This window comes from Lepus europaeus, chromosome 16 (genome assembly GCF_033115175.1).
Source record: "Lepus europaeus isolate LE1 chromosome 16, mLepTim1.pri, whole genome shotgun sequence".
Taxonomy (NCBI): domain Eukaryota; kingdom Metazoa; phylum Chordata; class Mammalia; order Lagomorpha; family Leporidae; genus Lepus; species Lepus europaeus.
Genome location: NC_084842.1, coordinates 49,003,118 through 49,014,321, shown reverse-complemented (window position 1 = coordinate 49,014,321; position 11,204 = coordinate 49,003,118). Strand labels below are relative to the sequence as shown.

Genomic DNA, 11,204 nt, shown 5'->3' with positions numbered 1-11,204 from the left:
ATGGCGGCGAAATCCGATGGCGGTGGCGTGGGGGTGGGCTTCGCCCAGCTGCACAACCTGGACGAGGCGGTGGGCAGCGGCGGCGAGGAGGACGGGGAGCCCGGGGGAGGCGGCTGCGGCGGCGGCGGCGACGGCAGCGAGCCCGGCGAGAGCAGCTCGCTGCACATTTGCCACTGCTGCAACACCTCCTCGTGCTACTGGGGCTGCCGCTCCGCCTGCCTGCGCTCCCTCCTGGGCAAGAAGCCGCGCCGCAGCGCCGCCGCCGCCGACGGGGGGGACCAGCCGCTGCAGCCGCCCGCGGCCGCCGGCCGCCACCCCCCGACGCCCTCGGCCGCGCGGCCGCAACCGCCGCCGCCGCAGGTGGAGCGGCCGTGGCTCGACTGCCTGTGGATCGTGCTGGCGCTGCTGGTCTTCTTCGGGGACGTGGGCACCGACCTGTGGCTGGCCCTCGACTACTACCGCAAGGGGGACTACGGCTACTTCGGGCTGACCCTCTTCTTCGTGCTGGTGCCGTCGCTGCTGGTGCAGAGCCTGAGCTTCCGCTGGTTCGTGCAGGACTACACGGGCGGCGGGCTGGGCGCCGTGGAGGGGCTCAGCAGCCGGGGCCCCCCCATGATGGGGGCCGGCTACGGCCACGGCGCGGCCCGCGGCGGCCCGGGCGCGGGGGGCTCGGCCACGCCGGGGGCGCAGCGCCTGTGCCGCCTCTCCGTGTGGATCTGGCAGTCGGTCATCCACCTGCTGCAGATGGGGCAGGTGTGGAGGTAAGAGCACTGCGGGGGGTGGGGGCAGGGGCAGGGGTGGGCGCGGGCCGGCAGCCCTGCGGAGGGCCCCTCGGGCCTCCAGGTGCCTGGCGGGGTGGCCCTCGGACGGGCCCGCTGGGGGCTGGCAGGAGGGATGGCCGCGCACTTGCCCTGGCGTCTCAGAAAGACCAGCGTTTGATGTGGATTCCTGGCCACGCCTTTTTGGCCCGGAGAGGCCCGGGTCCTGCTGTTAGCCTGTCTGCATCCCTGGTTTCGCACTTAGCGGAGACCCTGCCTCCTCCTCCCCTCCCCTCCCCCTCTGCAGAACTCTGTATCCCTGTCGTCCCCTTGCCTTCCAGCCCAAGGTAACCAGCCGCTAGCGCTTTCTCTCCGCACCCGGGTTCGCGTCCTGGCGCGCAGGGCTCCGCGGGTGTGTGTGTGTGCGCGCGCGCGCGCGTGTGTGTGCGTGCCTTCCTGGAGCCGGTTTCACTCGGTTTTGTCCCCCAGCGAACCATCGTCCCCTGTCCCCCTCGTTTTGTCGCCGCAGTGGCTTGTGTGGGGGCCCTGTGGAAGAACCCCCGCGGCCTCTTCTGTATTCCACGCCCCCTCCCCCCTCCTGCAATCCCAGCCCCTGCCAGGGACTCCCGGCCGCTGCCCTCCTTGAGGGAAAGGACTTTTTGTTTTTGTTTTTGCTGGATTAGACGTGCCCTTTGCTCAGTGACGGGTAAAAATCGGGTGGTGTGTGACGAGCGGAAGCGTTCGGTGTTCCCTCTCACGTCCAGACGACAGTCCCCTGGACGCTTGGGTCACTGTTCGGGTTGCCAGGCCGGTGTCTGACTCCTGGGTATGAGGAATATTGATGTTGGCTTTGCAGCCCTTTCCTCCTTGGCGATGTTTCCCTTCTGCGAAGTGATCCCTGGAAAACCACTTGCAGATGCTCTTTTTGCCAGGAGCTCTGACTGCCTGCTTCACCTGCTAAACCCAGGGAACGAGCTCGTTAAAACCTTAGTACATCTGCAGCCTGCAGCTTACAGCAGCTTGAGAGCATGGTGGGAATCCTAAGTTTAGGTGAGAGCATTTGCAGGAGGAAAAATCTTACCGAAGGTAAATGACACAGGGGAGAGCTCTTCAGGTACAAGGCTTCTGGGAGAAGACATTTTCCCAGACTGCCATCCCTCGTCGATGTGATGCACTCAGTATTTCAGGTCACCGAGATAGATTCAGGTTCTTAAACCTACTAGATTTTAGGCTACTCGTTATTTTGGATCACTGAGCTAGGCTCAGGTTCCTACACTCAGGGGGAGATTTTAGGCACTCTGTATTTCTGGTGACTGAGATAGACCCTGGTTAGCTGAAATTGAATTCATTGTCTTTTGGATGGTGTGTCCTGATCTCAGAATTTTAAATAAAGGGAAGAATGGAATGGAATGAAGTCACCTGGAGAGTGAATTCCAGAACTTGGTCCTACAGAATTTACATGCAAATTCAGGAGCGGGGGTGGGGGTGGGGGTGGGGAGGGAGGGTGGGTCTGGATTCTGCTGGTTCTCCTGGGGCTGTGTGCTGGTGTCCCTAGGTTGTTTGCAGCCCTTTCTCTGACTACATTTGTCTGCAGATAATTTGTTTCCTGCTGATATATTTATAAGAAGAAGGAAGATAAAATAGAAAAAGTGATGACTTTTACCTGTTATGAATATAATTTGGAAGTAAATACAATTTTGTAATGTTTTGGATTTGAAATTTAAAAAAAAAAGGCCCAAACACCCCAAATCCATGCTGAATTAAAGGTAGTATGTTTGAAATTGGGGATCCTTTTTTTTTTTTTTTTATTGCAGACTGGTAGGATGCACAGCATGAAGAAGAAGAGGGACAAAAAGTGCAGGAGAGAGAGATTTTGAACAGCATGTATTTACCAACTGAACCAACACACTGAAGTCATCTAGGTTTATGTCTGAGATTCCTTAAGTGTGGCCAATAAAAAGGTTGGTGTTGGGTTAGAATCCCTGAGAGAACTGTGTCTTTGTAATCCGGCCTGGACGTTTTTATGAGTAGCGCACTTGTGGGACGGAATGAATTCGGGGGTGAGCTTCACCATCTCTTTAGGCAGACTAATTCCCCGCCTCCCCTCAGCTGATTGCCTTTAGGCAGAGTTCATGGAAGCCCAGGTTTGAGGACAACTGAAAATTACATTCCAAGTGTAAATTTAGCTTTCGTGGATGTTTAAATAAAGTACTACATATTTTTTCCTCATCTTTATTTCACTTTGAAGGGGTGTGTGTGTGTGTGTAAATCTATATACTTGTATATGTATATACACATACACATATACAGAACTTAAAGGCTGCTGTGTTTTGGCTGTGTCTACTTTCTGAAAGTCATTTTTTGAGATTAGAATGTCTCAAGTATTTCATAAAGTTAAGATATTAAAAGGCAGCCTAATTCAGCTAAGTTATTTCTTCTACCATAGCTATACTTTAAAAGTAATACTGAAGAAGAATTTTTTTTTAAATTTTATTTTTCCCGTAGACTGATTTCACTTGAAATACTCGAGGAGCAAGGTCTGCTTTTTTAATACCTGCTAGCCTGTTACTTGCATCAAAATCATTCATGTGTAAGAGCTTTAGAGGACGATTTTTATTCTTTCTTTAATCTTTTGGCAAACGTTTGCTTGTTGGTGTGTGTAAGCATCCCTCATCCTTTACTGAGGGTCTTTTGAGGTTACAGTTGTTTCTTTTAATCATATTTGCTACTTAGATTTTGTTCTTTCCTGTGGTCACATGACATAAAGGTTCTGTATGGTCTAGGAATTTTATCATTTGATTTGGGCTGCATGTCTAAGAAAAAATGTCAGTGAGGTTGTGCACTGTCAAGACTGATCCATTAAACCAGGACTACCTCTGCTCACCTGCTTCTCCTTGTTCTGGAAAAGTGTGGGACTCTCATTGGGCAAAACACAGTGCCGATTTTGGAAAATGCAGTGTCCTGTGCCAAGCAGGTGGCACACTTCTTTGCATGTTGCCTTTCCTGTCAGGAGGGCAAGCACTTGACATCTCTTTCACCAGATGACCTCACAACCTGAGAAAATATTTTGGGCTGGGCCAAGATTGGAGCAAGGGAGAGGAGCTATCTGTGGGAGGGTTCGGTGCTGTGAACCTGCTTCTTCAGAGCACCTGTGTGATTATGGTCTGTTTCAGGCCAGCTTTCCCCTCACTAATGACTGAACGTGAAGCTTGCTCTGTGGCTCTATTTTTCGTGTGCTTTTCCCAGGGATCATGGGCGTCTGAGTCACCCAAACCAGGAATGAGTCACATGAGGCTTCATTTTTGCACAGTGTGGTGTTATTAGAAAGTGCGATCATTTTCTTGGATGTTTGACATTAGGAATCCTGTGATTCGGTTTGCATCTGCGTTGTACGTGTATAACTTCCTTGTTGAAGTGTATTAACTTCTTCCATGTATAACTTCCTTTGTGCACCTTTTAGAAGGTGCTTAAAGTGTGCTTGTGGTTGTCAGTTCTCTGACTGAAATTTCATGTTAGTTTATGATGTCTCGGACAAATCATTAATCTCCCTTTTAATTAATCTATTATTTCTATGTGTGTTTGTGCCCCTGTGTTTCATGGAATAAAATAGAATTTAAATTCTTTGTGGTGTTGCCCATTTTCAAAGTGAAGGTCAACTATCTTTTCTCTTGGTAGGATAAGGAGGGTAGAGGGTTGCTTTCAAGGCAGAGAAGGGGAAAGTCATTTCACATTTCATCAGGACACCATCACCCTGATCGGTGGAAAGCTGTGTTTCAGTGTTTTGTTCTGTTTTGAGACTTCTCTATTATACAGGGTTCTCTGTATAATCAGTGGTGAATGTTGCTGTGCTGAGTAGGATGCTTTTTTTAGCCAATCCCCCTGCCCCCTCCTCCACTTCCATATGTAGGAATACTATGGATCTTTGCTTATGTTGAATATTTAAAAATAGTAGTTCTTAATTCTGGCTGAGAATAGAACTTACTGCAGCTTTAGAAATCGAAGTGCCCGGCGCTGCTGCAGTGCTGGGGAGGCCTCCCACGTGGAACCCGATCACAGTTCTGGAAGCTCCACAGGTGATCCGGTGGGCAGGCCGGCTTGAGAATTGGGTTTGAGGCTTCTTCCGCTTGAGGATGGATGTTGGATTTGTGTTCTTAATGTGATGAAACATTTGGGAAAGGAATGATTTGGCACTGTGAACTTTGGACCCCAGACAATGCCGTAACAGTGCCTGCACCTCGAAAGCATGGGTGTCTAAGAGTACTTGGGACTGGCCCAGGGTTGTGCTGTTAAGGTTCCCAGTGTTTTCTGTTTCTTTAAGCCCAATTATGAATTTCATTCTGAAAGGATTCTCTGATTCAAAACAGTCTTCAATTAATGTGGCCCACTTGTTTGGCTTTTATGTGATACAGATAGCACTTTTATGAATATGTTGCATGTGAAAAGTATAATCTGTTTATTTTGAAGTGATGGGCTTACAGTGGTGTTAAGTGATTGGTATGCCCCTGTAGCTCTAACGTGTGTGTTGTGATTTAAGAATGGAAATGTACTTTATAAATAAGGAAATTCACTTGTGTGGCACCAAGGTACCTGCCACAGTCACATTAAAGACTGTATATACATGTATTTGTGTGTATGAGTGTGTGTGTGTTGGGAACTTTGTATCTGCTTATTAATTGTTGGGACTCTCAATGCTGTAAAAGTAGCATTTAAAGAAGTTTATCCTAAACTTAATGGAATTCTGGTTAAAAATTCAGCGGATTTCCTCCCTCCCTCCCTCCCCTCCTCCCTCTCTTCCCTCCTACTCTAGGAGAAATGAATGAATTTGGTCTAAGAAAAGTGAATGTGAGTAGTTCAAAAAACTTTAAAAAAAGATTCTGAGACTTACCTGTTAGAAAGTATGTGTGCTTTGGTGTCACTAATTAGACCGTCGCGCCGTTGGTGGGAGAATTAAACGCAGTGCAGGAGAACGGATTCTGTGGAGCGAGCCCAGTGATGCTGTGTTCGTGAGGATTTAGTATATAGTGAAGGTGGCGTTTCTAATCAGTGAATGCAAAGATAGTTTCTTAACAAGTGATACTGGGGCAGTTGGCTACCTGGTTGAAAAAAAAAAGATGGATCTCCACCTTACCCGAATAAAAATTCTAAAAGAACTACAGAAGGAAACAGAATATTACTGTAAAACCACTGGAAGAAAATGGCAGTGGGCAAGATCTTTCGGTCCCACATAAAGATGCCTCATATGATTTTTCCCTTTCTCCTCCTACCTGAAAAATCTTAACTACATGGTTAGCTATGAGGGTAGAAAGATGTAGACAGAAATACTAAAGGAGAATGACTATAAAGAGTACTTCGCTGAAGATAATTTTTCTTAGTGATTAGTAAAAGTAAAAACGTGAAATTTATGGTGAATTTTCAAGGAATGTGATGAAAAAGTGGCATGCTTGGGAGTAAAGTTGGAACTAGTGGTGAAGCGTAGAATTTTTAGAATGATCCAGAAACAACATCAACATTTATATCACAGAAGTCTACTCTGGATTCTGAAATCCACTAGGAATAGGACAGAAATCACAGGTGTTCATAGCAATGTCACTTGCTTCGATTTTACAGACTTCATCCATAAGGGCAGTCCGTTAGGCTGGTGTGAGGGGTACATTCTGGAATGTTGCAACGATTCTGTGGGATGTGAAAGTGTTGTTTTAGTCATGGGATGGTTGATGTTCCGGTTTACTCTGTGCAAACAAGTCTGTGACTAAAATTTCAGTTTAGTCTCCATGATCTATGTATCTAGTTCCTTCTAGTCAGAAATTCTGCATTTCTTATTTGCTCTGAAAGAGTTAAACATTTTGTTAAATTATGAAGCTAATTTTATTTAAAAAGTTCAATGAATTGTCTAATTGCCTAAAAACCACTATTGGAGATTAAAAAAAAAATCACAGGATAAAACATGACATAAAGGAAGCAGACATTGAAGCTAAGAAATCAGGCTTGTCACTCTGCAATTTACAAACAGCTGCTGGTTTCAGTGTCCCCATATTTATCAAATAAGGAGTTAAAGTGATCTCTCATGTCCCTTCAGTTTTAAAAAGTCCATTGTATCATAGTTATTAGTGTTCTGAAAACAGTTTATTTTTCATTTTTTAAAAAGACTTATTATTTTTAAAAATTTATTATTATTCATTTGAAAGTCTCTCTAAAGAGGGAGAGACAGAGATCTTCCATTCACTGGTTCACTCCTTGGATGGCCATTGCTGGGCCAGGTGGAAGCCAGGAGCCAGAAGCTTTTCTGCCCTTCTCCCACATGGGAGCAGGGCCTGTGCACCTGGGCCCTCCTCCACTACCTTCCCAGGCTACCAGCAGGGAGCTGGATCAGAAGTGGAGCAGCTGGGACACAAACCAGCACCCACATGGGATGCTGGCATTGCAGGCAGTGGCTTTAACTGCTAAGCCAATGCTGGCCCTGAACATAGCTTTTTTTTTTTTTTTTTTTTTTTTAAAGATTTATATTTATTTGAAAGGCAGAATTACAGAGAAAGCGAGAGAAAGAGAGGTCTTCCATCCACTGGTTCATTCTCCAGATAGCCATAGTGGCCGAGCTGGGCCGATCCGAAGCTAGGAAGGAGCTTTTTCCAGTGCACTTCTGCCATCTTGCTGCTTTCCCAGGCCATTAGCAAGGAGCTGGGTCAGAAGTAGAGCGACTAAGCACTCAAACTGCTGCCCGTATGGGATGCCAGTGCTGCAGGCGGAGGCTTTACCTTCTACACCACAGCGCCAGCCCTTCATTTTTTTTAAGTTTTATTTTATTTATTTGAAAGCGTTACAGAGAGAGGCAGAGACAGAGAGGTTCTCCATCTGCTGGTTCACTCCCCAGAAGGCCGAAATGGCCGGAGCTCTGCTGATCCGAAGCCAGGAGCCAGGAGCTTCCTTTGGGTCCCCAACGCGAGTGCAGGGCCCCATGCACTTGGACCACCTTCTGCTCCTTTCCCAGGCCGTAGCAGAGAGCTGGATCGGAAGAGGAGCAGCCAGGACTAGAACCTGTGCCCATATGGGATGCTGGCGCCCCAGGCCAGGGCCTCAACCCGCTGTGCCACAGCACCAGCTCCGCTCCGCCCCTCATTATTTTTTTTTTTAATTTTAATTTTTTTTTTTTTTTTTTTTTTTTTTTTTTTGGACAGAGTGGATAGTGAGAGAAAGACAGAGAGAAAGGTCTTCCTTTTCGCTGTTGGTTCACCCTCCAATGGCCGCTGCAGATGGTGCATCTCACTGATCCGAAGCCAGGAGCCAAGTGCTTCTCCTGGTCTCCCATGGGGTGCAGGGCCCAAGCACTTGGGCCATCCTCCACTGCACTCCCTGGCCACAGTAGAGAGCTGGCCTGGAAGAGGGGCAACCGGGATAGAATCTAGCGCCCCAACCGGGACTAGAACCCGGTGTGCCGGCGCTGCAAGGCGGAGGATTAGCGTGTTAAGCCATGGCGCCGGCCCGCCCCTCATTATTTTAAAATAAAGATTATTTATTTGAAAGGTAGAGAAGGATGGAGCAGGAGAAGAGACAGAGTTCTGTCCACTGGTTCACTCCCCAAATGACTGCAACAGCCAGGTCTGGGCTAGGCTGAAGCTAGGAGCCAAGATTACTCCATCCTTGTCTCCCACATGTATGGCAGAGACCCAAACACTTGGGCCATCGTCTGCTGCTTTCCTGGGAGCATTAGCAGGAAGCTGAATCAGAAGCAGAGCAGCTGGGACTTGAATCTACACTCTATATGGGATGCTGGTATTAAAAGTGGAGGTTTAACCTGCTGCAGCATAGTGCCCAGTCCCCTCATTGTTTTTATTTTACTTAAAGAACTTGATTTCCATTTTATTTGAAAGGTAGAGATATATAGAGATGAGAGATCTTCTCTCTGCTCGTTCATTCCCCAAACATCTGCAACAGCCAGGGCTGGGCCAGGCTGAAGCCAGGAACCTTGAACCCAATTCAGGTCTCCCCACATTGGTGCCAGGAGCACATACTTAACCATTATCTGCTTCAGTGAGCTAGAATCTGCATTGGAAGTGGAGGAAGGATGCAGGTGTCCTAAGTGTTGTCTTAACTGCTGGGTCAAGTACCCTCCCCAAATCCTCATTACTTTTAATACTTTGCTATCTATAGGGGCATTTATGTATCTCACTGGTTTATGTTGAATTTACAGCTGACCACGCTTCCTGAGAAGCTTGTTTCGTGCTAGTGTATCAGCAGGTTTTGTGAATTTGGTTTCAAGTTAAAGTCAGTTTTTTGTAATCTTCAGTTTAAACTTTTAGCTGTTAGAATAAGCTAACCCAATGCATATGTCTGTTCAAGGCGTATATTTTGTAAGATTTTTCTAAAGTGCTTGCTAAGATTATTTCCATTTTATAGAAGGACCACAAAATTATCTGCGATTTAGTGTTTGCTATGTGTTATTTAACTTTGAAAAGTTAGTGTTTGTAGATCTTAAAAAATACCTTCCATGTCATTTTTGAGCTTTTCAAGGAAATACTCATAATTCTAAGTGAATTATTTTTCTTAGATTAAGTATAGGTTCTCTTTGTGGCTTAAATCTTTGGAAAAGATGGAATTTGCTTGGAGGGTTCAGTGAATATTTTACAAAATCATTAATTTATTTCTACATAAAATTCAACATTAGATTTTATTTTTATAGCTCAATATGGATAGGTCCTGGTATGTTGTATTATTTTAATATAGCTTAAAACAAGTCATAGCACTTTAACATACTTGGCTTATTGCTAAAAAATATTGTATGTCTTTTTATTTTGAAATATACAAGTGGTTTTCAAGATAATTTTTGTCTGAATGCAGAATTGGTCTTTATTTAATGTGAGAAAGCTGTTTTATTATCTTGATCATTACAAAGCATGGATGTGCTCATCACTCATTTTTTTCTTTTAATTTATTTGAAAGTCAGAGAGTTACAGTGAGAGATGGAGAGAGAGGGAGAGAGCTTCCATCTGCTGGTTCACTCCCAATATGGCCGCAGTAGCCAAGGCTGAGCCAAGCTGAAGCCAGGAACCAGGCGCTTCATCTGTGTCTCCCATGTGGGTGCAAGGGCCCAAGCACTTGGGCCACCTTCTGCTACTTTCCCAGGCCATTAACAGGGAATTGGATTGGAAGTGGAGCAGCCGGGTTACCAATCGGTGCCCATACGGGATGCTGGCATTGCAGGCGGAGGCTTTACCCGGCACACCACAGTGCCGGCCCCTCATCACTCATTTCTAGGAAAAAAAAATTAGACTACCTCTTCCACAGAAAGAAAAAGGTAACAGCTTTCTTCACACCACTCTTTGAAGGGAAGTAGGGATTGATAATTATTGTGTGTGTGGTTTTTTTTTTTTTTTTTTTTTGACAGGCAGAGTGGACAGTGAGAGAGAGAGACAGAGAAAGGTCTTCCTTTGCCGTTGGTTCACCCTCCAATGGCCGCCACGGCCAGCGCACCGCACTGATCCGAAGGCAGGAGCCAGGTGCTTCTGGTCTCCCATGGGGTGCAGGGCCCAAGCACTTGGGTCATCCTCCACTGCCTTCCCGGGCCACAGCAGAGAGCTGGACTGGAAGAGGGGCAACCGGGACAGGATCGGTGCCCCGACCGGGACTAGAACCCGGTGTGCCGGCGCCGCAAGGCGGAGGATTAGCCTAGTGAGCCGCGGCGCCGGCCGATAATTATTGTTTGCCCTGGCCACACACTTTCAAAGAATCATGGGTACATGGCCTAGAAACTTTGTCACTATTACTCCCCCCCTTTCATTCCATCTTAAAAATCATGGAAGCCGGCGCCGCGGCTCACTAGGCTAATCCTCCGCCTTGCGGCACCGGCACACCAGGTTCTAGTCCCAGTAGGGGCACCGATCCTGTCCCGGTTGCCCCTCTTCCAGGCCAGCTGTCTGCTGTGGCCAGGGGGTGCAGTGGAGGATGGCCCAAGTGCTTGGGCCCTGCACCCCATGGGAGACCAGGAGAAGCACCTGGCTCCTGCCATCGGATCAGCGCGGTGCGCTGGCCGCAGCGCCCCTCCACGGTGGCCATTGGAGGGTGAACCAGTGACAAAAGGAAGACCTTTCTCTCTGTCTCTCTCTCACTGTCCACTCTGCCTGTCCAAAAAAAAAAAAAAAAAATCATGGAATAAATGAACAAAGGGGAGTCAAGAGGGTAGGCACAGCTGACTTCTTCTCTTCAACTGTTTCTTCAAGTGGGGACCCAGCATCCTCTGTGTTATCATAGCCCATGGAACTTGTTAGCAGGCAGACTCCCTGCCTTACTACAAAAGGGAATTGAGCCAGGGAAAGTGCATTTTTGCACATTCTTTATTGTGGAAGCTTTTGAGCCTGCAGAGAAGTAGAGGCGTGTAGTGAACACCTGTTATTGTTCATCCGGATTCCATTGTTGTTGATATGGATAGTTGTGTGTGTATTTAACATATATCAT

The 11,204-nt window shown here is 47.2% G+C and overlaps 1 protein-coding gene across 2 annotated transcripts in view; it reads left to right on the top strand.

The window, feature by feature from the left end:
* XKR6 (XK related 6) overlaps nt 1–11,204 on the top strand; it is a 293,183-nt gene continuing 281,979 nt past the window's right edge. Inside the window, exon 1 of one of the 2 annotated variants that reach the window (XM_062213556.1) lies at nt 1–761. In XM_062213556.1, coding sequence (XP_062069540.1) covers nt 1–761 — 761 coding nt within the window. The remainder of the gene's footprint in view (nt 762–11,204) is intronic. The other variant, XR_009868218.1, reaches the window with a different exon arrangement.